Genomic DNA, 25,936 nt, shown 5'->3' on the forward strand with positions numbered 1-25,936 from the left:
GTTTCCCTTCAGGTCAATAAGAAACCCGGATTTAGTAAAGCGGGAGGAAGGAAGTACAGCATTTAATCTGGTAGAAGCCATCGGAATGAGGCTGGCTGGCCATTTCTAGAAAAGGGAACCGCCTTGCATTCCGCCTAGGCTGGGGCTTCTGTGACACATAAAATAACTTTGCACATGCTCTGGGGGGGGGGGGGAGGCGTCTCTTCCTTCCTGCAGCTTTGCCAGTGCTGAACTCTGGCACCGAAACAGGTCCGGGACTAAAGGCTCGACTTCCACGAAGTACTCTGGCTCCTCCGGGACTGTGCTCCCGGGTCTTGTGTTGACTTTGCCCGCTGGCAGCTGCGAGGGGAAGCCCGGCCCAGGCGGCATTGTTGTCTCAGCCGGTTAATCAGATCCTACGAGCCGCTGTGGAAATATCGGGCCTCTGGCCGAACAATAGGGCCCCAGGAGGTGGTGGTTAAACTTCAACCAGCTGAGCTTCCCCTCCCTGCCTGCCAGAGCCCAGGGAGCCGGGCACGCGAATGAGCCAGAGACACCCCAACACACACACACACACACACACACACACACACACACACACACACACACACACACACACACAGAAGTGACGGTACACACACACACACTTCCAGGCTGAGAAGTGAGGGTAGCCTAGAGCCGTGGATCATTCCTCCTCCCGCCTCCTGCCTTTTTATCATTAGCCCAAGATTGATTATGATCTAGGACTGGAGGGCGCGCTCCCCCACCCTTCTCGGCGCCCGGGGACGGCGTTTACAGCCCGACCCAATGACAGTTGCTTCGGCTGCGCCAACGCCGTCCCTGGCACGAGGCAGCGCTCTTCGGACGACAGCCTCGATGACCCCTTTGGCACCTTCGGCCCGGAGCACGTGGAGTCGGGAGCCTGCGGGAGGGGACGAGGGCGGCACTCCCGCGGAGGAGGCGCGCGTCCGCCTCCCCAATGACAGCAGGTGAGCGAGCGGCGGAGGTGGGTCGGGCGGGCTCCTGCCTCTCCCCCCCCCGCCCACCTCCCGGTCGGCGGGGCCCTGGCAGCGGCAGAAAGGTTCCGCGAGGAGGAGGAGGAGGAGGAGAAAAGGGAGGGAGAGAGGGCCGGCCACGGGCTGGGTGCGGTCCTGGCGGTCCCCGATCCGGATTTCTTCAATTTCCCCTCTCCGTCGCTCACTCGTGCTCTCCGAGCTGAGGCGCAGTCAGAAAGAGCAGCAGCTCCGGCGGCAGCACTGACCGCTAGAGCGCGGCGGCGACGCTTTAACCGCGGCAGCCAAAACAAACGGAGCCCTCGCTATTTATTGGCGGCGGCCGGAGCGGGCCGGCTCAGAGCGGCCGACCAGCTCACCTGCCCCCCCTCGCCGCATGGCCGCGGCCGCTGCTCCCCTCCCGGGGCAGCCCGGCCGTCGCCGCCGCCGTCGCCGCCGCTCCTCTTGCAGCGACTCCCGCTGAGCTCCTGTGGGTCGTCAGAGCCATGAAGGCGGCGCGGCTGCTGCTCCTCCTCAGCGGCTGCGCGCTGCTCCTGTTGGCGCCCGAGGTGCGCGGCTGCGGGCCGGGCCGTGTAGTGGGCAGCCGCCGCCGTCAGCCCAGGAAGCTCATCCCTCTCGCCTACAAGCAGTTCAGCCCCAACGTGCCCGAGAAGACGCTGGGCGCGAGCGGCAGGTACGAGGGCAAGATCGCCCGCAACTCGGAGCGCTTCAAGGAGCTGACGCCCAACTACAACCCGGACATCATCTTCAAAGACGAGGAGAACACCGGCGCCGACCGCCTCATGACCCAGGTAGGCGCCGTCCCTTTTGCACGCCTGTCGCCTCTTTAGCTGGGCGCTTTGACCCAGGAATTAGCGGGATCCCCGGGCTGTGTAGGGATCCCGCGCAGGTGTCTTGCGCACTCCTCTCTACGCCAGCCGAGCGCACCGCGCGGGAACACCTGTTTGTCCCATCCCGGCTCCGGGACACCTGTCTGGCGCCCCAACCCTGGTCGTTCTGTTGATTCTTGGGTCGTAAAGAAAGCGAAGGGCAGTTATGGGAGCCCTGGGAAGCCTAGGGAGAATCCTCGGGCTCTCGTTCCCAGGGTGAACAGTTTGGCTTTTTCGGTTGTGCTCGTCTCCAGCCCGAGATTCAGGATCTCCTTGTTGGGGGGAAGTTTTTTTTAAAAAGGACGGCCGCCTCATGATAACTAACCTTCCTGTTCCCGGTTTAAACCAAATAGCAGTTAGACCGTCCGTTTTACGCGCCAAGACAATGGATGGCTGGGCACCAGTTCCGCGTGCGCGGAGACACGATCCTGCTGATGTACTCCGGACTCAGAACTATTATTTCAGATGTATGAAGGAATTAGTAGGATGGGAAGAATCGAAAGTATTTGGATACCGTCTTCCTGTTCCTAAGAGGGTGGGAAATGTTATTTTTTGCCCGTTCCAAAGAGAAGAGGCACAATTTCTGGAGACCAAGGAAATGACTTCAATGATACCAAGTCCACATTCAAAAGCTAGAGAAATCTTTGCTCTTTGAACTGAGTAGTAGACCCACCTGCCTGAAAATAAATTCTATGGAACTGAGTAAGATTTGCTTCAGAGAAGGCATAGCTACGATCACTCAGCCAGCAGAGTGACTCTGATTGTTTAGACAGGAAGGATAATTAACCAACTTATTCTTTTAAATCTTATTTCCCCTTGGTACCTTCCAAAGTGAGGGGAAAATCCAGTATGATGTGCACGGAGTCCTTTTTTGGTTTTAGCCCCTCTCAACCAACTGTAAAATAGAATAAATGAAACCAAGCTATTCAGCGAAAGGGCTTGGGTGAGGATCCTTCCTTCAGACCAGGTTTCCAAATTCAGCAATTCTTTTCAGATCAGTGCTTGTCTTGGACTACAACTCCCATAATCTGCTAGGGGGTCAATGGGAGTTTTAAAGAAATGCATGAGCAGGGAAGGCTGCTTATAGTGAAGGCTAACGCAGTTCCCCAGGCTCCAGCTGTCTGTATGGATACTCAGTAGAAACCTGGTGAAGCATCATGCTCTCTTATCTTGAGTAGGCAGTGCTTTGGGGGGCGGGTAATGCTTTTTATGCCTTTTTGTAGGATTTGCACATACAGTATATGGCTTCCCAGGGGAGCAGGAATAACCACCAGCTTTTTGCCCTCCCCAATTTTGCAAAGTCTCTTTCCTTAGCACTTAATTCAGGGTCAACAATGGCAACACCAGAAGACCTGAGAATTCAGGAAATTCTGAGCTGAATTGCACCATTTGAAGACAGTTCATAAATCGTTTAAAGCTTCTATCTTCAGAATCTGGATGTACTGTAAAGTAACTGCTCCTAGTACTCAGACTGATACCCAACATTGAATCTGAAGGTGTGATGGATACAAAGTGGTACAGTCACTCGAAACTAGATTTAAAAGTAGGAAACTCTGTAAGTGGAAGTGTAATTTAGGAAAGTGATATTACCTTCCAAGAATAAATGACTTTTTTATTTTTTAAAAATGGAAATCTCTTAAAGCAAATTGGTCTAGAAATCCTACTTAAATCTTACAAACCAAATAATTGGAAATTTACTTACTTTCCCAATCTTGAAGAAGGTAGCACGAACTTAGGCCTGAAAGGTGAGATACAAACAATTAGACAAATATAAGCAAAACCTGATAGCATCAGACCAAAGTCCTTATAGTTTGGCAATCTTCACAAGAAACTATACAATCAAATGATAGATGGACATCAGAACGTAGCCACTATTGTATTATGGGGTCCACTAGTAGCTGCTGGCCAGGAGAGCAAAATCTCTAATCTTCATTGTTGAGGTTGTTTGTAGTGTGACTATCAAATGCTGGGGATTAATAATTCAGCATGTGGATAGTTCAGCATATTCTACTTCTGGACCTTATAAAAGGGTTGGCTAAAATCAGGAGATAGAGGCTGGGCTATGGAGGCTACTGGTTTAATGCACTGGTATTTTCCAAGTGCTTCTAAGCCTACTACCATCCCTGTAACTTGTGATAAACCAATCATGCAACATTTTCATGTCAGATGATGTAGCAAGCAGCAGAACCAAAAAGCAGCAATGGTCCAGGTACTTTGGGCCAAAAATGCCTGGAGACATGAACATGGTGCTCTAAGACATGTTTAGGAGATTCAAGAGAACTAAATGGAAACACTAAATAAGCGCAAATTAATGCCCTGTTGTAATAGGTCCCTGGCTACTCTGACTTTGGTTAGCAAAAATAATATTTGAGGCCAAAGAGGGAGATTTGTCTGAACTCTGTCAGTCTAGTCCAAATATGTGTCTATAAGAAGCAGAGATTTTGCAAGGCACAGATCAATGAGAACTCTCCCCTGAATCAATCTCCCCTGTATTTTCATTGATAGTAATAGATTTTTCCCCATGAGTGTAATGCTAGATGTGGGGAGGGCTTGCATCAGAAGCAGCAACAGTTAATCATCCTCTCCATCATGTGCTGCAAACTGCAGAAATTCTGGTCTCCCAATCTGGCAATTTAAGATATAGACAGAGAGAGTTGAGGAAGAAACTTTCTGTTAGTGCCAATAGGGACATTAGTGAAACAACTGGGTGGGTGGGTATGCATAGATGGGGAGGGAAGAGTTAACCCCCTCTTTCCTGTGCCCCATGGACATCGGCCTTCTCCCACATAAAAATTAAATTTATGGAGAAAGCTTCAGCTGCAATCAGTTCTTCTCTCCAAAGTAGTATCAAGAAGGTAGCTGAGTTCTATTGATTAAAAGTGTTCCTAAATGGGATGTTTTGACAATCTTGGTTGATGGGGATGGGGAGGGGGAGACATAAAAGATTTCTAGGAGTAAGTGGTTCTTGAGGGCAGGGTCTCCATTGAAATCTCATTCGACTGTCCTATCAGGTTAAACAGGAAGGTAGAACCAAAGCTACTCACAACTTGTCTAATAAAAGTGGTGTCCTAGATAGATAAACTCCAGCACTTCTAACTGGGTTCAACAAGCTGCTTTGTTAGAGCTTTTTACCTGGATAGAAACAGTAGCTGTGGGCACATCTGGTTCTGGAAAATAGTGTGAAAGTCAATAGACACTGGATTTTCCTGGTCCGGGAAGTTCCTAGCCATGGAATTGGAAAAGAGAGGGAGAGCAGCAACCTCACATGAAAATGTATCACCAGCACTGGAAAAAACTGCTGGAATCCTGCTTTTGTGATTATTAAACTACTTTCTCTGCAGCCCAAACAAAGTGTTTTTACATCTGAAGCCCCAAAACAGATAAATAGAAAAGTGCCATTTCTGTGAAGGAAGGCCATTAATGAGTTAAAGTGCCTTATTCCTGTTTAAACTAATAATGCATATCATCCTTATCCAGCCCACCCCAACATGGTATTCTTCTGGGAGCCTGGCACTCTTATAATAATTCCCCAGCCAGCATGGCTAGTGGGGAAATTTTAAATTTACATTCTAGATACGGAAAATGAAAAACAAATTGATGAAAGCCTCACCTTTGAAAATGTCCCAAAACAAACATTGCCTACTGAAAGAGACAGAGAAATGGAGGGAGGGTGGAAGGGAGGGTGGAGTGAACAATCCTGGTTAGTTGGTTCCAGTTATTAAGAGCCAGTATTCTAGTGTTCTTTTTTTTTTTACTTTTCTAGAAATAAATGCTTCTTTTTATTTTATTTTATTTTATTTTTATTTATGCATGTATGAGTTTATATACATAAGGTTCGTGCTGCTGCAAAACGCGGGTGGATGGGAATAAAATAATAAAATGAAGTCTTCTCTCTTCCCTTTCCTGCTTCGCAAAGAGTGGTGAGCTTCAAAAAGATTTGGAGCAGGGAGTACAAGCAGCAGGGTCATCGAGGCAAGACTAAAGAAAAAGTCAGGGCTACCTTCAGGAGCAGCCTGAGTTGCTGCGTCACATTAATGCATATATTTATTTATTCATACAAAATACAATTCAATTAAAATAAATTCCTAACCATTGGTACCGCCTGCCCATTCCCCCCAGGCCGCGTCCATCCTCTCTAATCCTATATATATTATATATATATATATATATATATATTAATATCTCAAAAGGAAGGTCGGGGACCAAAGAAAAAGAAACAAAAGTATAAAATTACCTAACTATGCAGGATCCCATCTGGGTCAGTCACCGGGACCAGACATCTTGATTTCCGAGCTTTTGGATTCATGCTGGAGCCCACCTGTAAAGAATTTCTCTCTGCTGGAGAGAAGTTCCCTGAGGATGGGCTCCGGTACAAGAGTCCGAAAGCTCGGAAGACAGAAACTTCTGGCCCTGGTGACTGACCCAGATTGGATCCTGCAATATTATCCTGGGACATGTTAATAATAATAATAATAATAATAATAATAATAATAATAATAATAATATACAAAGACCTACAAATAGAAATAGAAAGACTGTGGCAAAAGCAAGCAAGGGTAGTACCAATAGTCATAGGCTCCTTGGGTGCAATCCCAAAACAACTGGAGCACCACTTGAACACCATTGGCATTGACAAATTCGCTATTAGTCAATTGCAAAAGGCGCCTTATTAGGAACTGCTTCCATCCTGCGACGATATCTGTAATACCATCAAACATCCACATCTGCCTATCCCAGGTCCTTGGGAAGGACTCAATAGGTAGACAAAATGCCAAATCCAGTTTGAACATCTGGCTGACTGTGCAATGATTAATAATAATAATAATAATAATATAATAATAATAATAATAATAATAATAATAATAATAATAATAATAATAATAAAGCTAGAAGGGAGCTTGGAGGTCAGCTAGTCCAACCCCCTGCTTAGGCAGGTAACCCTATAGCATTTCAGACAAATGGCTGCCCAGTCTCTTCTTAAAAACTTCCAGTGTTGGAGCATTCACCACTTCTGGAGGCAGGCTGTTCCACTGGTTAATTGTTCTAACTGTCAGGAAGTTTCTCCTTAGTTCTAGGTTGTTCTCTCCTTATATATTGCCTTATATATTCGTTACCTAACTATATCACTGTGGGCCATGATTCATAGCTAAGTATATTCCTGTGTGTGTTTATATGTGTATGCGTGAGAGAGAGAAAGAGAGAGAGAAAGAGATTGAGAAGTAGATAGGTTTAAGATTAAACTGGAAAAAAGCTATTTTTAACAGCGTGTGTAATAGTCCTCTATATCTACTCAAAGGTAAGGCCTGCTGATTTCAGATTGACTACTTTCCTACTAGCTAGGAAGTATGCCTACGACTGCAGCCTTAATTAATCATTTATCAAGATTTTCACCCTGTCCTTCAGTTAAATTCCTAGGGCAGTTTGCAGAGGAATAGTAAAACATTAAAAATATACTAAAAGCAGCAAAAAGCCAGTGAGATTTATTTGAGGACCTTGCTATACCCTTATCATGGGGCTAGGAAGGACCTGGAAGGAAGATAGGGATGACCTGGGTTCACTGAATGTGTGTACAGAACAAGCAAAATAGGATCTTTTCTGTAGTTTGAAACCCAGAGCCCCTGCTCCCCCTCCTAAATGCAGGATTGATTTTGAACGAACTGAGCTGAGTTTTTCTCCTTCCACCCCTCCCCCATGCCTCAGTTTCCCCCTTCTCCCTGCGGGCCAGGGTTGCTGGGAGTGTGTTTGAGCAAGGTGAGTGCTGAGCAGCAGCGGGGCTGAGAAGATGTTGACATAAGCATGACTGAGATGCTTACACAGGGGACGATTCCCTCTTGTAAATTCCACAAGTCTTGCCCCATTGGAGCAGGAAACCAGGGTGGCGACAGCAGGGGGATGGGTGATGTGGGGCCGAAAGTTATGTAGGGCTCGCTGGTATAACCTGGGGAAATGCCTGTGGGATCCAGGAATGCAGATAAGACGCTTTGCACCCTTTGGGGGGGGGGCTTTCCTCTCTGCTTGCCAGCCAGGATGATGGTCCAGGGCTGCCCTGTGATGGAACTGGAGGCCTACCGTCTCATCTGCCTTTGGGGGCATCAGGGTGGCTAATCGGCTGAAGTAGGAAGGGCAGGATCCAGTGAGTGAAATCAAGACCAGGCTACTACGCTTTGAGCACCATAGGCAAAGCTATTTATTTATTTCAGAGTTTAGGCTACATATTCTGAGATGTAAGCAGGATGGAGACATCTCCCTTGCCCACCCTTCACCCCCCATGCCTATGTGATTATGTGATGTACTCTGGGAATTGGGATTTCTCTAGCTCCCCATTCCAGTGATAAACTTCCAGTAATGAGGAATGAAAACCATCAATCAGCAAATCTTATTTTTGCCCCCTTTCACAACTGGAATCCTAAAGCGGGAAGTGATGCTGGGAGCAGCGGCCCACACCCATTCCTCCTAACTGATGCAGCACCTGATGATCCTGGATAGCATGGAGTCTTTTTTCAGTCTGCAAATTGGGATTACTCCTATGGATCCATTATTCCCTCTGAATTATTTTCCATGCTTGGGTTGTGTAATGTATGAAATGCTACACACACATGGCTGCTAATGGGGTTATCTTTTTACCAAACACATTAAAGCTGCATATCAAGACAGAGCTCTGACTGCGGTAGCTCTCTCCTCTGCTTCCTTAACATTCCAGGGAGAGGGACAATTCAGCCAGCCTGCCAGATTGATTCTGGGCTGGACTGAGATGAGGTTCAAAGGGACAGCTCCTGAGTAGTCATGTTGGGGATCCAGCTCCTGTTCAGCTGCTCCTTGGCTTTCCCCTGCAGATGGAGTTTCGTCAAGTCCAAGGGTCTACATATCCCTGGGCAACGGGTCCCACCCACCTGCTCTTATCACTCCATCTTTTTCAAGAATTTCTGTCTCTGTTTGCTCGTGGTGCCTGAGCTCAGATAAGGCCTAGGCACGGTTGCCTCACCTCTTCCCCACCCTGCCTGGCTTCCTTTGCTTATTGGCTTTCCAAGCCAAACCTCAACATCCCTCTGTGTGGCCTGCAAGCACTAAAGCCAGGCCAAGGCCTGCCAGTCTGTGGTGAGCTGCTGTTAGGGTCTTTGCTTCCTCTCCTCCAGATTTGGCAGGGGAAAGAAATTGAGTCTGAGCAGCCAGAACACAAACTGGTTCAGTTCAAAGCAAAGCCTTCGTGCTTGAATAAAGCAGCGGTTCTTCCAGATGGTCCACCGTGGTCTGCTCCCTAGAATCCTCTTGTATCCATCAGTGCTCCTACAAGGATGCAATTGTTTGCTTTCTGAACCCAAGAGAATACAGATTTCAGCTGAGGACCGATAGAGAGCTAATTTGGTACTGAGGTTAAGGGACCAGTTTAAAGACTTGAAGACTGTGAGCTCTAGCCACAAAGCTAACTGAGTGACCTTGGGCCTGTCACTCTTTCTCAGCCCTAAGAAGGAGGCAATGGCAAACCTCTTCAGAATTCTTGGTAAGAAAACTGCAGAGACTTGCCCAGACAGTCACCAGGCATCAACGCTGACTTGAAGGTAACACACACATAGGAGGGTTGGTATTTCCTTTGTAGTGTTGTGTTTTTTTTTCTGGTGATGTTCGGGATGGAGGATGTCTGCCTGTCCATCTCAGCCTACTTGGAAAATCCCTACTATATATCTGAACAGCCGGAATTGGCAGCGCTTATTGTTCCAGATTATGCTTCCCATATATTTAGCATAGGCAATACATACATTGCTACATAGAACAAGGCCATCCTTAGTTTTTATCTGCTGTCTGGTTTTTTCTTGCTTTGTTCTTAAGTATCATTTTTCATTTAAAAAAATTCTGATTTCTCTAAAAGGAGCAACATAGTGCCATGCATTATTTTCCCAATGTGCGTGCGTTGCCAACATTGCCCGACCTGTGTCTGCAATGAACTTTAGGTGAAAAATGCACTTGGTAAGAACTTACATGCTGAAGACAATCGATTGGCAGGATTTTACATTTTCCCTGAAGTATATGGCAGACACAGATTGGGCAACCCATGGGCCATATTTGGTCCAGAGCCTTTTACTTAACCCTCGTCTGGAGCAGCTATTGACACTGGGCAACAAACTAATGAACTTTGGAGGTGGGATTTCCTGCTGTTATTTGATGGGAAACTAATGAAATAAGGTCCGTTCCCTTATAAATTGGGCTAATTGTTTTAATTATTTAAGACATTATATTGCTGGCAGAAAATTTGCCACAGTAAAAGAAATAAGGAATAAAGACACTCCCACCCCATCCCTCTCCATATAGGGCTCCCACTGTCTCCTCCTCTAGCATCCACTGCTTGAAGCAGCTGCCTCCTTCCATCCAACAGAAGGATTCCCCTGTGCCCAAGGCAAATACCGTGCAAGGGACGGGAGCTGCTGTTCCTTTCTGGTAACTTATGGTTATTTGTTGAGCTGTGAGGAAGGGGAAAAATGTTTTGCATTTTTTTCAAGCACTTGGCATCCTACAATAGGAAAATCCCACTTGTCCCCCCTCCCCATTGAGGCAAGACACTTCTAAGCTGGGGCAGAATGATAAGAGCTGTGGCAATCTAGAGCAACTGAGTTAACTTGGCCTGAACTGAAATGGGGTGTGGTTCACCAATCCCAGCAAATCTGGTGTGACGGCTTTCTTCCTCTGTCCCTCCAACATGCCTGGCTGTCCAGGGGGGCTAAGACTCTCTGGGATCCTATCCTGGGATCAGAAGTTAGAGACCCTGCCGGAGGTCCATTGGTTTTTTCCTTTGCAGCTCTCCATTGACCCCTGCTGGCTGCAGTAGGAATTAACCAAGATACAAATTACAGTAGTTTTGAGCTGAACGTGTGATTTTTTTTTAGGCAGTAAACTTTTTCTCTGAAATCTATATGGTTAACTCTTCAACGTAGCCCTGATCTGGAAGAACAGCACAAACAAGAGGGTTTATATGTGTGATGGTGTTGAAAGCAAACAGCTGTGAGTAGTGCATGTGTATAGGTGCACATCACTTGTTGTCTGTGGTGTTGATTGCATGGCATGTTGGCTTCTGTTAAAGGGATCAGTAGAAAGACTTTCAAGGGATTATGCAATGAGTTCAGTTGGTGGGTCTGGATTCACATATTGCATTTAATACACCACTTAGGCTGGCTTCATAATAGTATTCTAAGCCAAACCAAACATTATGACTTAACACCCTGTATAAATCTGGGCACTATCTCAAGAAGCTGTGATTTTTTTTTTTTTTTAGTATCTGAATTGTTAAGGAGTACCATCTCCACTTTTGCTCTGCAGGAAATCCATAAAAGCCCAGTACAGGACATTTCCCCAGTGACCTCTTTGTTTCTATAGTGGGCTGAATTAAGGCGGTAATTTTGTTACCTGTTATCTCAAGAGGATTTATGAGCCAGAAAATAATTTAGGAACCTAACTTGGAAGCTTCCAAATCCCCTGCCCTTCTGTTAGGCACTTAATAAGGATAAACATTTCTCTTTTACCATGAGTTTTTGTATCCTTCTATCTCACCTTATCACTTGAGGCCCAGAATAAACAACAGAGTATGGTTGTAGAAACTGGAACAGCTCTTTGTGCCTCTCCTGGGGACAAAGGCCAGCCCTGACAATATAAGCTTTCCTCTGAATGTGGGGAGAATTCAGCTCTGGTAGCTTCCTCCTTTTCTCAAGGCTGATGCAGAAGTACCTCAAGAGTGGGAGGCCCAAGTCTTCTGCCCTTGCAGACAGTTTGGCCACATTCCAAGGTCAGAGATGGGCGCCCTGCTGTCTTACTGTCCTTTGTGATCAGTTGGGAATCTTCTTACCCTTTCTTTTTACATGGGAGCTGTTTCCACATAGTTCTACCTCAGAACTTGGGGAAATGCAGCAACATTTGAGTATCTGATGGTTTATTGCAGTGTTTCTCAACCTTGACAATTTTAAGGCATGTGGACTTCAACTCCCAGAATTCCACAGCCAGCATTGAAGTCCACATGCCTTAAAATTGTCAAGGTTCAGAAACACTGGTTTATTGGTATGTCCTAGTGGGAGCTGAATGAGAGCCTGTGGTAATCTGTATAAGGAATCCCAATTTTAAGACACGTTGTTGCTCCATTCACAAGAAACATATTTCACAATCCTTCACTTGTTTCTAGCAAGTTTCCGGAAATAGGATACAACAGAGATTCTTTACTTCAGTGGTTGTCAACCTGTGGTGCGTGGACCCCTGGGGGACGTGATGTGGTCACGGGGGGTCGCAAAGGCTTGAAGAAATGTTATGATTTAAATCTTGAGTTAAGTCTTGGTGGTCCGTGGCCATGGTCTGTGGCCACAAAAGGTATTTAAAGGGGGCTTGTGGTGAAGAAAAGCTTGAGACCCACTGCTTTACTGTATTTTGTTACCCACTTAAAGTGGGGGGGTCACAAGACAATTTGAGGACCATCACAAATATCTGGAGGGCTTGTACAGAGAGATCTCTGGGTATGTGGCTGGGCAGATACGATGTTCTGGACATCATGACAATATGATGCAAGTGCTGGCTTTTTTATGTGAATTATGGCATCACACATACCTGTAAAAGGGGAAGAGCTTACATCACAATGGCACAATGCTCCTTTTGATAAAAGTGGTTGATATTGTTAATGCCTCTGCATTTGTAGGTAGAAAGCAGTATTGCTGCCAGAATCACTCCCATCTGCCTGGACAAGCCAGCCTTTAATTGATATATATATGCAAAGCACAGGGGAAAGCTTGATGGCTTGCATATCCAAAGTTTGATCACTATCAGAACTCATTCTGCTTAATCTTGCAAGCCAACAGCAGTCAGAATTTTCTACAGTGCTGAAGTTATTTGCTTTTATCATCATTGTATTGAGATATAGATTAAAAGGATGGTCTAATGCATTATTATTATTTCTTGCCAATTCTAATCCTAATGAAATTACAAATTCATTCGTTTCCATTCATTTATTATTTTGGAGTTCTGTGGTGTTTGAAAGAGAGCCAGCGTGGTTTAGTGATACTAAGGCATCAAGCTAGAAACAGGGAGACTGTGAGTTCTAGTCCTGCCTAGGGCACAAAGGCAGCTGGGTGACCTTAGACTTTCTCTCAGTTCTAGGAAGCAGGTAATGGCAAACATACCTCTGGAAAAAAAAAAAAACGTGCCAGGAAAATTGTAGAGATTTGTCCAGGCAGTCCCTGAGAATTGGACATGATTGAATGGAAGGAAAACAATGTTTGAAAACCCTTAGGGTAATGCAAAGAAGCGTGGCAGTACAAAAGCTAGGTTAAGGGTTTGCGGTCTGGTAGAAATAAAATGGCATGTTATATAACATTTCTTATACACATTATATGATACTTCTTGATATCAGAATAGGATGCCTGAGATTCTGAAGAAACGATGCAGGCTGGAATGCAAAGTATGCTCAACTTTGCAAAACAAAACAAAATCAGGAGGGGACAGTGCCTTTAACAAACAAATTGCCTGTATAACTGTGCATTGCATTTTCAAAAGTGAACAGCGAACCACTTTTACCCACTGGTCTACATCCAGACTTCACATGGTACCCAAAAAAAAAAATCTGACAGCCACAACAACCTGGTAAAGCTTCAAAAAAAACTGCCACAAAACTAAATACAGTGCTGCCCTTTAAGGGAGCTTCAGATCTGCCACAAAACTGTTTTACAAAAAAGAATAAACTCTTAAAGAATAATCCCCCCAACCCCACTGTAGCTCTGAAAGCAAATAAAAAGTCATTAAAACATATACAAAAGTTGAGGTGAGTTGTGATGATGGGTCCTCCTGAAATCTGGTGGCCCCAGAATTTTGCTGAAGTAAGAGCTATACATTTCCAGAATTCTTTCAGTCTAGAGCAGGGTTGTGTAGAAATGATCTAGTGAAAGATCACTCGGTGATTTGCAATAGATCAGGAAGCAATTTTCCCAGTGATTTTTTTTTTTAGCAATGACATCAAGTGCATTTTAATGAACAACAACAACAAATCCTTCTTTGCCATCACTTGCCTTGCAATCACTTATCTTTTTGCTCAGGTGTCAATCATTGGTGAAACAGAAATATCAAGTGCCTTTGCCCAAGTTAATTATGTAACTCAGCAACTCTCAGATTGAGAATTTTAAGTACAAGTATAGATTTGTACAGTAGTGCCTTAGGTGGGTATTTCGGTTCACTTCTCCAGTGTGTGACTCAGGAGGTGCAAAGAATAACTGACCACTTAGCATCCTGTTATTTTTCAAGTAACTACGATGAGTGAGCAGCACAGTGGCTCAGTGGTTAAGATGCTGAGCTTGTTGGTTGGAAAGCCAGCAGCCTGGGTTTGAGACCCAAACACCACGTGACAGAGTGAGCTCCTGTCCTTGCCCCAGCACCTGCCAACTCAGCAGTTCAAAACATGTAAATGCAAGTAGGTAAACAGGTATCATTTTGATGGGAAGGTAACAGTACTCTGTGACATCATGCTGGCCACATGACTGCAGAAATATCTTCAGACAGTGCTGGTTCAATGGCCTTGAAACAGAGATGAGCGCTGCCCCTATAGTCAGCAAACCTTTACTTTATGAGGAGTGGGCTTCCAGATTCTTATAAAAAACAGACCTCACAGGCATGAATTTGTAAAGTCTTGGTTTAAAAGAGCCTGCAAACAGTTAGGGAAACTATGGCCCTCTTGGGGTAGTTAAATTGCAACTTTGATTATCCCTTATCACTAGCTAGCTTGATTAGGGCCATGGTGATTGTATTGTAGCAGCACTTGATGGGTTATTAGGTCCCCACCAATACTGTCTCATAAGAGATAAGACCAAAGGGAAGGGGAAAGGAGCTGTGTTTATGTCCTTCTTGTCCCCTATGCTCTTTGGTTAAGTTGTCACCATTCCAATTTCCAACAAGGAAGGAAATGCAATCTGGGTTTGCTAACGCCATTAGCTAAGAAGCGTGTTCAACTTGAAGCTGACAGTGATTTTGCATTTTGCCTAGAAGACACCCCACAAAAGTTTGCAGTTGCTTTTTAAAATGAGGATTAAATCCAGTCAGCATCTTTGCTGTTGTCCCTTAGCAGTGGCCAGTAGGAAAGATTCTCTGAACAGTATCTGCACCCATTTGTTGTCTCGATTCTCAAGTTTTCTTTTCCTTTTACTATAGTTTTCCTAATACTGGTTTTAGAATGGAACTGGGAACAGTCTTAGCCTATTATTGGTCTGAGGCTTGTGTGATCAGCTTTGCTTAAACCGAAGCAATATCTACAACCCCTTAGATGTTGATATATGTACTGAAGTAACTTTAGCTTTCTCCTTCCACTCAGTCTTGGCTGAGAACACTATTGGAACCAGTCCCTGACACTTACTGGCTATGCTGGCAAAAAGGGAGAGAGGGGGAGGATAGTTTTATACCAAACCAATCATAGAACCTGAAGCTCTTAGAATAAATAAAACAATCTTAGAACAAAACCAAGGTGTTTTTTCTGAGATTAAGACAAACTTTTAGAACATGGCTGCAGTTTCAGGTTTGATTCAGGACAAGTTTTTGATATTGAAATGTTTTAAACTCAACCTTTTACCCAACCCTGTGAGAGGAAAGTATTAGAGATGCTGGAGGAATCTTTGTGAATGGGACAAATACTGTAGGAACCTGGTTTCCAATCATTTTTGCACCTCCGAAATATATTGGTGCATTAATTCTTAGCTCATTTACCTGAGCTCCCTACCCCCTCCGCAAATATATTTATACATTTTAAAATTTATATGGGAATAATATAAAATATATTTAGAAATATAAGAAATTTGGATCCTTATGGCCAGTATTGTTTGGAAGGAAGATTCCCTCATGTAGAAAATAAGCAGACATTAATCAGAAAATTCAGTTCTATCTTCTGTGGCTTGAACTGGAATTACACATTTTTAACAACACATAAGTTAATTAGTGTTTTGTTGGAACCAATACTGATTTGTTCCTAAGCACAGTAATTACGTTGCAAGTGTAATTATCACTGTCACATTTTTTTTTTTCTTCCTGGCTTTGTTCCTCTCTGCTATTCACTCCCACCAACAAAGCTTGTGTGCTCAGTGTCCACTAATTTAGGATTACATATTAGGCATCTCATGAATGCAATTCCAGAATGTAATTCCAATCATAAATACGCTAGTCTTCCAGGTGCAAGAGACCTCTTTGCTGCAACAAATTCTGTCGTTCTGTTCATCTTTTAATAGAAATTGGAATTGGTAAAATGCTTATTTAATGGTGAATTTTTAAATAGGTTAAAAGGGGTCAAAATGACTAATAATGACCGTACACATATGGATAGATGAGATATGGATAGTAGAATAGACTAAGAAGCCAAAGCCATATGAGATCTAAAACGACCTTTATTGAAACAGCCATAGAAACAGAACCTTGCAAATTTGAGTGTGCTTCTTCACTCCTCCCCTTTATCTTTGTATGAACCAGGGAGGGGCCTGAATCATTTACTCACTTGTATCTTCTTGACTTGGGCTCAGGACCCTTTAATCTGACTGTTGCCTTGGTAGCAGCTCTTTCTCTTGTCCGTCAAGGCCATTCCCTCTTCCCTCCACAAATGGATAATTACCCCATAGCAAGTGGCTACACTTAACTGACCTTGGCTGAATTGGAAAAAAAATCAGTGGGGTGAGTGTTGGACTAATTAATACTTGGATACAGCAAAATCCCAAGGCTATGAGCTACATCAGGAAGGTAAAAGCAAAGCAACATCAAGGCAATGGCACATGTTGTATTGCTCTCAAAAAAAACTTATCTGGACTTATTTATGTAGTTTACCAGGATTTGACTCAAAAGTCTTTGTATCAAGTTTTACCTTGTTTTAAACTGGATCAGTCACTCTAAGCTGTATACAGTTCTGGAAATGAATCTGTAGGATTCCCAATAGCCTTCTCTATTCTGCTGTCTTGAAATGTTACATAGCATAAGACAGGTTGTGATTTGGTGTTCTGCAATGTAACTTTCTCAAGTTACTCCCCTCCAGAAATGATTATTCTTCCACCACTAATAGAAAGCAATCATGATTTCTGCTTGGGGGAGAAGGCAAGTGGCAAAATGTTTGTCACAGTATCAGGCAAAAAATGAATTACATACGCACATCAGACATCAAGTTGCAACTACACAGAGTGGACTTTGTGGCATAACCTCATCTTGTGTACGTCGGTCATTCTGATGTGGTCCTGGGCTGTTGCCAACCTCTATGAAGGGAGGGGTCCATTTTGCCAGTAAGACAGTTGGATTTGTGGTAAATATCTACAGCTGGAACACTGAACACAGTTCTCATCTGAGCAAAATGAAGATGTCAGCATTTTAAGTTATATTAACTTATTTCTGAACAAAAACTAATTTAATGGGAGTAAGGGCCTAGATTAAATAGGAATTAGAATGAGATGGAAACTCTGCAGGCTGATAGAAGAGACTACACTATTTTTAGTTGTGAATGAGAAGGTCGTATTCTGATTACTATATTCCTTTAGATCAGGGTTTCCCAACCTTGGCAACTTTAAGACACATGGATTTCACCTCCCAGAATTCCTCAGCCAGCCATGCTTTAGACCAGGGGTAGGCAACCTTGGCTCTTTTATGACTCGTGGACTTCAACTCCCAGAATTCCTGAGCCAGCCATGCTGAGGGGAAAGGGAGAGGTTTCCAAGCTGAGCCATGCTGGCTCAGGAATTCTGGGAGCTGAAGTCCACGAGTCATAAAAGCGCTAAGGTTGCCTAGCCCTGCTTTAAACTGTTGGCATGGAATCATATTTTTTTCTTATTACTCCATTATGGGTTGTTTTAAGTATAGAAGTAAAAATTGAAAAAGATGGAGTGCACCTTTCCTCACCCGCCCCCCCCCCTCCCCATATTCGAGGAGTTTGGATTTTAAAAACAAACTTTTGTGATTGGAAGCGGCAGGATCCATTTTGCTTCATTAGGATTTTGCACATGCACTGACAGGATGTGGCCCTGGCTTAGATGGAGGCAGAAGACTTTCAATGGTGTGCTGTAGAATAATGCTTCCTCCAGACTGCAAGATCTGCACTGCTGATCTCTTCCTCTTTTGCTGTTCTTCTCCCACAGCGCTGCAAAGACCGCCTAAACTCCCTAGCCATTTCAGTGATGAACCAGTGGCCAGGGGTGAAGCTCCGGGTGACAGAAGGTTGGGATGAAGATGGACACCACTCAGAGGAGTCCCTGCACTATGAAGGCCGTGCTGTTGACATCACCACCTCTGACCGGGACCGCAACAAGTATGGGATGCTCGCACGCCTGGCTGCGGAGGCTGGTTTTGACTGGGTTTACTATGAATCCAAGGCTCACATTCACTGCTCTGTTAAATCAGGTGAGGCGTTATTTTGAGAACAGGATAAAAGACAACAATGGAGATAATGGGGACTCTGAGGAAGCGGGAGACACAAAGATAGGAAAGATAGGAGAATCTGATAGGTGTGTAGAACTTCGGGCTGAAGGAATGGATGGTGCCTTACCACATTCCCCCCCCCCCCGTTTTCCCCCTTTGTTGCTGCATCAGCAGCACCAGTGTCATCCCACAAATCTGCTGTGTAGTTTCCAAGGATTCTGTCCTCATAGCTGACGGCATTGAGACTGTCGATGGAATGGATGAGAAGAAATTCCTTGATTCTGGACCAAGGACTTTTTCTTTCCCAGAGCAATATGATAGGTGAGGTGGGGTAATTAACAAGAAATGCCATCCATTACTGTTTATGGAAAGGCAAGGTTGGATATAAGCCATAGTTAACGTATGAGGATTTAGACAACCTTCATTTGGCATAGCTCCCCCTCAGGGTCTTCTCTACTGGGCCAGAGTAAGAATTCCCACTTATATTCAGGTGCTCAGGCAAATGCTGCAGAGAAAGGTTGTTTTACAGATGGTACTTCTCTTATCTCACCTTCTCTTTACCAAGCATGGTGGAGAGTAGTTGAGATAAGAGAGGTATCTTCGGTAAAACAACCTTTCCCTACAGCATTAGCCTGAGCACCTGAACATAGGTGGAAGAACACCCAGTGGCCCAGTGGAGAACACTAGCTAGTATTTTGTGTGTGTGTGTGTGTGTGATGTAAGCCCAGAAGTATAGATTCTGTCCAGCAGAAGGCATCCTTGAACCCTGGCCCAGTCCTAAGGCCTATGCTGTCTGTTGGGATTATATGCTGTGGGGTTCCCCCTGGTGGCCAGAGTACCACGCTTTGACTGTGGCCTCTTGTTCCTATCCTTTGACCATTAGCATGACCTGCGGGTGTCCCAGCCCTTTCCAGACCCACAGGCTCTGTCGCTGATGGGAACGAAGTGCCTTTGCCCAGGCTTGATCTTACAGTGCTTGGCCCAGCAGCCAAATCTCCATCAGTTGACTGCAGCATATCTGGAGTGAACGGCGCTGGAGAAAGAGACTGGTCCAGGCAGAGTGGAGCACAGCCTCTCCCTTCTGGTATTAGGATGGACAATGCTGCCTTATAGACCACTGGATGGAGCTTTGCTAGCCAAGTGTCAAGAAACTTTGTCCAACTTCTCCCCCTTGGATTTTGGGTATCCAAAGCCTTGATATCAGCAGAACTGCTGTGGATATATTCATAACTGAGTTGTTGCACTGGGTACCGAGGCCTGTCTGTTGCCAAGCTGGGATCCTGGACTGCTGATAGATCACTGCCAGGTGATTTCCCCAGATCATATATTTAAGACACTTTCTCTAAGCTCTGCGGGCAAAAATAGCAAAGCAGTTTTGCTTTATCTTATTAATGCTGTGCATACTGTTGGGATACTCTGTCTGCTTCTGGATGCTCACATTTCTAAATGGATGTTCCAAATTATTCAAAGACAGAAAAATTGTCATGATAGTGGACAACTGGAGGAGGAGAATTTTGCAGGGATAAAGAACTGGTCACTGAAGTGAGAGAATCCAGTTCCTGCTAGTAGTGAGAACCCGCACTTGGGGAACAGACAATCTTAAAAGAGGTCTTTATTCAGGATTTCAGGCAGATGGAGGTTAGAAAACCTAGTGGGCAGTACAGATAGGATACCTTAGCCCTGAGCTGTTTGAAAGGGTTATATAGAAACTCTAAGGATAATGAATTGGTTGAATGGCAATTGGATTCTTGTGTTTAATCAGATAATTTTTATGTGACTGGTAATGCTGTGTACTCCAGATATCTGGCCTGATAACAGCTACTAAACATCTGTATCAGTTCTGTAATCTGGCCTATTTGTCTCTCCATCTCTTTTCTTGCTTGGACTCTGTAAATATCTATGCAATATTGAAAAACAAAACTGAACAGTTTAACTGTTTAACATTCTTTGTAGCACATGCGCTTGGTTCTGATAATGAAACATATTTTCCCAGTACAATGAACTTCTAGAACAAACTTGAAAAATGTTCATGTAGAAGAGTTATTGCCAATTTAAGCTTGAATCAATCTACTTTTAAATGAATGTCAATTTATTACAAGTATATAAGAATTAGGGGAGAACTGGAATAGCTATTTCGAACTCTTTAGCTCTTTGGCTCTAGTTTGAGCTGATACAAGGCAAAAGATTTCTCTCTCCCATATTTGGGCAACAGGGTGTAACATACAGCATTATATATATATATAATGTTTGATTTCTCATTCATGGTTACTTATGAGTAGCATTCATCAGCTGCTAGTGTGTGCCACTCTCTGTAATATCCCAGCTGGAGTGCATTGGGATTCCTGAATTACACATCTATATATCCTTCTCTGTTCCATCTAAGGTCAAATAAGACCACATAATTGCAGACTAGCCTTATTCCCGTAGCATCTATGTGCAGAATCCCAGTGAGATATTCCAAGACTTGAAGTCTAAAGAAGGTAGATTGGTCTTGGCACACAGGAATACAATCATGTTTAAGTTTGAACAACAAAGTTATGCAGAAAAATTACGACTGAATTACACCTGCCATGTGCTGTTCCTTTAGGGATCCTTTTATGCCATCATTTATTTCTGTGCAATGACATAACGGTAAATCGGAAGAATCAATACACATATCTCTCTGAACTCTTCTCTGAGAATGAAGAAGTGCTTACAGAGAAAGAGGAGGTTCCTCTTTTAGTCCAGGACTTGTAGAACTATGTCTGGAGTGCAGACCATCTTGTGATATCTGGTTTGCTTTTCTCTTAATCTCCCCTCCTGAAGCAAATACAGACAAAGGCAAGAAATGTAGTGTTTTGTTGTCCAAGTATTTGGAGAACAATAAGTTTACCTTTTGAGTAAAGGATGGATTTCCTTATCTTGCCATTGGGTTATACGGGCCAGAGAAGTGGTTCTTCACTTTTCTTTACACAATGATCAGTTTGGAGAAGTGATGCAGGGTGCTTGCCAAAGAGATTGGGACTCCAAATATCAGTGATGTGCCTTGTCATGCAAGTTGTACTTGCTGAAATTCTCTCTTCCTCATAGCTGTTAAGAGAGAAGAGTCTTGTTCCGTTTTGAGCCTTCTCCTGCCATAAGAACTTTTCCCCCAAAAAACTAATTGGGAGGAGTAGGAATAAAAGTTGCTTTCAAGCACTATGACCAAAGAACAGTTTCTACAGTTCTTTGGGGAGTTTGGAAGCAATTTATTTTGTTTTCTTTAAAAACAATAAATACAGATTAATACTATACTCATTAGCAGCACAGAAGTTAGAATGGCAGAAATGGATTGTGCAAAAGAAGGATCTTCCCTCTTTTGCATAACTATTAACTGATTCTCTTTCCTACATCCAAGTGGAACTTTGGATGTGTTAGTCATTCCATATTGAGAAAGAAAACCAACCTTCATTTGTTGCTTCAAAACTGGTTTTTATAATAGAAAATTGTAGTTTATTCAAAAAAGTTTAAAATACAAAATACCAAAGTATTTTTAAACAAACAACAAAAGACAAAAATAAAACAAAAAAGACATTAACAAAAATAATGTCTTAAGGATACTAACACATATACACCTAACATCCTCCCTAGTTGAATGCTGATTAGTGTAATATAGCAATGTTGGTTTCTCACCCCTTGTATAACAGGCCAACAAAATTTCAAACTGTTAAACTACTCAATCTACTTAAAAATTGTTAGCCTATCATTTATGAACTATATTAATAACAAAATGGTTAGCAGTAAAACCAATAATAATAAACATATTATTTAATAGTATAAGAATAATAGAAATTGTAAGCAGTAATAAAAAAACCCCAAAGTTGAAATACTAAAACACTCTGTTAACAAGCTGTTATTTTGATCAACTTGTAGAAAATTTACCATGGCTTTAGTCCCCAAACATCGCAAATATTAATCCTAATTGATCCTGGATCAAATACCCACATTTGCTTACTATCCCTTATCAATTGCTGATTAATTAAATATAAGTCAAGTCTCCAAAGCCAATCTATCTTATCCCCCAGAACATAAAATTGTTCCTCAATTAGATGTATAAAATCTATTTCCCACTCTCCATCAAACCCTTTAAAAAAAAAAAAAAAACATTTGCCACTCATCCACCCAGATAATTGTCTGCTATTATATGGAAGCGGTGTTAAGCTTCCAGAAGGTGTATTGAGTTGGCTCTATAATTTCAGAATTTGTATTTCTTCCTGGCCAGATTACAGCTGGAAAAACACATTTCTTCTCGATGTTCTCCACCATCCGTGTTATTTTTGTGTCTGTATTTCTCCCTGATGAATATGCAGCGGATTGCTTCAAAACTGTTCCCCTTCACCACAGCAGCAATACGTTTATTCGTACAGTATATTGATCCTATTTATCCAATTTATAGGGAGTCCGGAGACCCTGAGACCCTCCCACCTCACTCCATCTCCCATTAATTTTTATGCCTGCCTTTGAGTTCCCCTCTTTCTAATAACCAGACTGCACTCTTTCTCTCTTTTTGTTCAGAGCATTCAGCAGCAGCAAAGACGGGAGGCTGTTTCCCAGCCCGGGCCCTGGCAACTCTAGAGAGTGGGACCAAGATTCCATTGTGGGCACTGAAGCCCGGACAGCGGGTCCAAGTCATGGATGCACAAGGCCACCTCGTATACAGTGAGTTCCTGGCATTTCTGGATAAGGCACTGTCATCAAGGACCGCTTTCCACGTCATTGAGACACAGGACCCACCCCGCCGCTTGGCTCTCACAGCAGCACATCTCCTTTTTGTCGGGGAGAACGCAACTGCACCCATGAAGACTATTTTTGCCAGCCTGGTCCAGCCAGGTCAATACGTGCTGGTAACTGAGAGGGGACAGCTGCAGACGGCCAGGGTAGCAGCTGTCTCCTTGCAGGTGGACGTTGGTGCCTATGCTCCCCTCACCAATCATGGGACTCTGGTGGTGGATGAAGTGGTAGCCTCTTGTTTTGCTCTGGTGCAGGACCATCATTTGGCTCAGTGGGCTTTCTGGCCCTTGCGACTGTATCTCCACTGGGCAGGGCATGACTGGACCCAGCCAGAAGGTGTGCACTGGTACTCTGTCCTGCTTTACCGTCTGGGCCAAATGTTCCTAGCTTCAGATAGCTTCCACCAGTTGGCCACAGCGCAGTTTGAGAGCTGAGTGAATGTCTTCCATTGCCTCTGAGACAGGGAGAAACCCAGTGGCCTCTACTGGTTCTTGGGTGGGACTGCTTGGCAGCCAAACCCCAATGGTGGGGGACAGGAGGTGGGACCTCTGATTTCCCCTCACCTATACCAAGCACAAGAGTGGAAGGAAGGTTTTGACTTTTGTTTCCGCCTTCTTTGTGCTGTTGGCTAAGAAGGGAGTGCCCAGTAATGGGGCCATACGCTGCTATTTTGGTTGAAGAGCCTCTGATGCAAAAAGGAGAGTGAGCCAGATGGAGATCCTCAAACCCGGGATGAATGAAAAAGGTGGCTGGGAAATTCTGCAATTCCGGATTGCAGATTAAGGACGTACTGTGTGACTCTATATGCAAGGAGGCTGCAGGGAGAGGCCAAGTGTGGGGTTGTGAGACTTCTCCCAAAAACCATCTCCTTTTAGGAACTGTATGCCTCCTGGCACTGTTCCTTTGTGGCCAAAGCAGCTACACGGGTGACACTCCTGGATTCTAGCCCTTGTGAGGATGGAAATGCTTATTTCCAGCTGAAAGTTCACCTGAATCTGGGGCAATAAGCACAGGAAAGAAGAAGGGCACATCAATTATGGTAAGGGAACAGGCAACAGAGAGGAGGAAAGATGTATAGGATATCATACCATCGTCTTTGGATCAGTAGACTATTGAACTGCAGTAATGGAAGCTCTCTCTTTGTCTTCTGCCTTCACTAATGCAAATTAAAAGAATCACTCCACCTAAAAACATGCACTGAAAGAAGGAAGAGTACAGGGTGCCACGAGGGGGAAAAAGACCTCAGCCTGCTTTAAGAAGCTAAGTCTAACTGGATTCACCAAAAGGTGGTTATCGTAATAATATTTTTTAATCACGTCACCTATGTTGGCTGGTCTTCAAGATTCACCAAGAGGAACAAAATTAGAAAACAGAACTGGGAATTCTCTGCTTGTGAAGGGATAGATTAAGAATTAGGGAGGGGAAATGGATTGTTTGATTTTGCAAAGTGTTTCATTGCTTTTGGAAGGTACAAGAGGGCAGATGTTTTTCAGGAGCGTAATTTTCTGTCTTCTTGGCATCCCAAAGGGAGGGATACAGAGCAGAGGATCTGATGTTTGAGCTTATGTAAGAAAAAGAAACAGACCCAAAGCCATTTGCAGAGAAGAATTGCTTATTCGCTCTGCAAATCCTTTCTCCTTTGCATTAGTTTGGTAAATATGGATCTTTCTTTGCCAAGACAATGTGGAAAGCAACCACTAGGACAATTGTGTGCATTATATATCGATCATGTTTCTACAGAGTATGCCTGAGATCAACTCAATTCTGACAATCGTTGACAAAATTATTGTTTTAGATACATATGTGCATTTTCTAAAAAAAACCTAGTGAATTGTTAGGTTTACATGCAGAAAAATAAAACGGGTTGCTAATTCCATCTAATGCAACTTACTAGAAAATGGTTTTCAGCTGTACAGGAAAAGCGTTAGTGGCTTAATCTCTCTCTCTTTCTCTCTGTCTGGATCAAAAACTTAACAGGTTTTGGGTTAAGTAAAAATGGATTTTTTTGAAAAATGGTAAGTTTTCAAGTACACCCAGCAGTTCCCACACGTTTAGTTAAATCCATGTTGGAAATTGTCACATGTGAAAACCAGGTCCAGATCTCCCAGTTTAAGCCTCTCCTTGCGGAGATTGTGCTGCAATGACATCTTTGCATCAGCAATTGGTCCTCCTCCACCTTTGATTCTGACAACTAACATTTTGCTTCTATGTAGCTACCAGCACAGCCCATTAACTAGCCAACAAGAATAAGTTTCTTCTTACCCACAGAGGGGCTCCTCATGCCTCTTCACCATCATACTTAAATTTGATCCCATGAACGGTAGTAGATTAAAAGGATCCTTTGCTTATCACATTGCTTTTATTTATTTCCCTGTCCTTTGCAAAATGCTCAGAATTCCCTTGGTTGCTAAAAGCTTTCTGCTAAAAGAGACCAAAGGGGTGGGGGTGGGGGTGGGGGCAGGGATTGGTTGGGATAATTGTTTCTAATAAAATTTAAGAATTATTTCAGAAAAGCACAGTTTTTATATGATCTTGGGCAGGGTGTGAGGGAAGCGTAAGCATTTGTCTTTTCACTGGATGTAAATTTCTCAAATGGATGAGAAATCCAATAAATTTCTTGACTCACACTGGATGTCTTTGTGAGTGTCTGTGACTAAAAAGACAGCATGGCCCTGGGCGCACACATATCCAGCACAAAAGACAGGATCCAACTGAGCAGTGGAATTGAAATGGGGAGAGGGAGAAGCAAAACCAGCCAGTTCTTAAGTCTTAAGCCAATTCATGCAGTAATTAAATTGTGGTGCCTATATTTGGTAAGAGGGCAGAGAAGAGCAACAAAGATGATTAGGGGACTGGAGGCAAAAACATAAGGAACGGTTGCTGGAATTGGGTATGTCTAGTTTAACGAAGAGAAGGACGAGGGGGACATGATAGTAGTGTTCCAAT

At 43.8% G+C, this 25,936-nt stretch overlaps 1 protein-coding gene across 2 annotated transcripts; it reads left to right on the forward strand.

Annotated features, from left to right (window-relative positions):
- The first annotated feature begins 694 nt into the window (after window positions 1–694).
- Window positions 695–25,428, forward strand: IHH (Indian hedgehog signaling molecule). 2 transcript variants are annotated; one of them, XR_005557343.1, is made up of 4 exons: window positions 695–1,783; window positions 17,962–18,223; window positions 19,125–19,547; window positions 22,775–22,908. XR_005557343.1 is itself a non-coding variant. In XM_039348792.1 (3 exons), exons 1-3 carry the CDS (start codon window positions 1,478–1,480, stop codon window positions 23,422–23,424), a joined length of 1,218 nt encoding a protein of 405 aa, XP_039204726.1. In that variant the 5' UTR covers window positions 704–1,477; the 3' UTR covers window positions 23,425–25,428. The 2 variants fall into 2 exon arrangements, 1 of the variants encoding a protein (XP_039204726.1); XM_039348792.1 differs by lacking the exon at window positions 19,125–19,547 and having other exon boundaries at window positions 704–1,783; window positions 22,775–25,428.
- Window positions 25,429–25,936: the final 508 nt, after the last annotated feature.

The sequence above is a fragment of the Crotalus tigris genome, unplaced genomic scaffold (assembly GCF_016545835.1).
Source record: "Crotalus tigris isolate CLP2741 ecotype Arizona unplaced genomic scaffold, ASM1654583v1 scf7180000018173.423308, whole genome shotgun sequence".
NCBI lineage: Eukaryota > Metazoa > Chordata > Lepidosauria > Squamata > Viperidae > Crotalus > Crotalus tigris.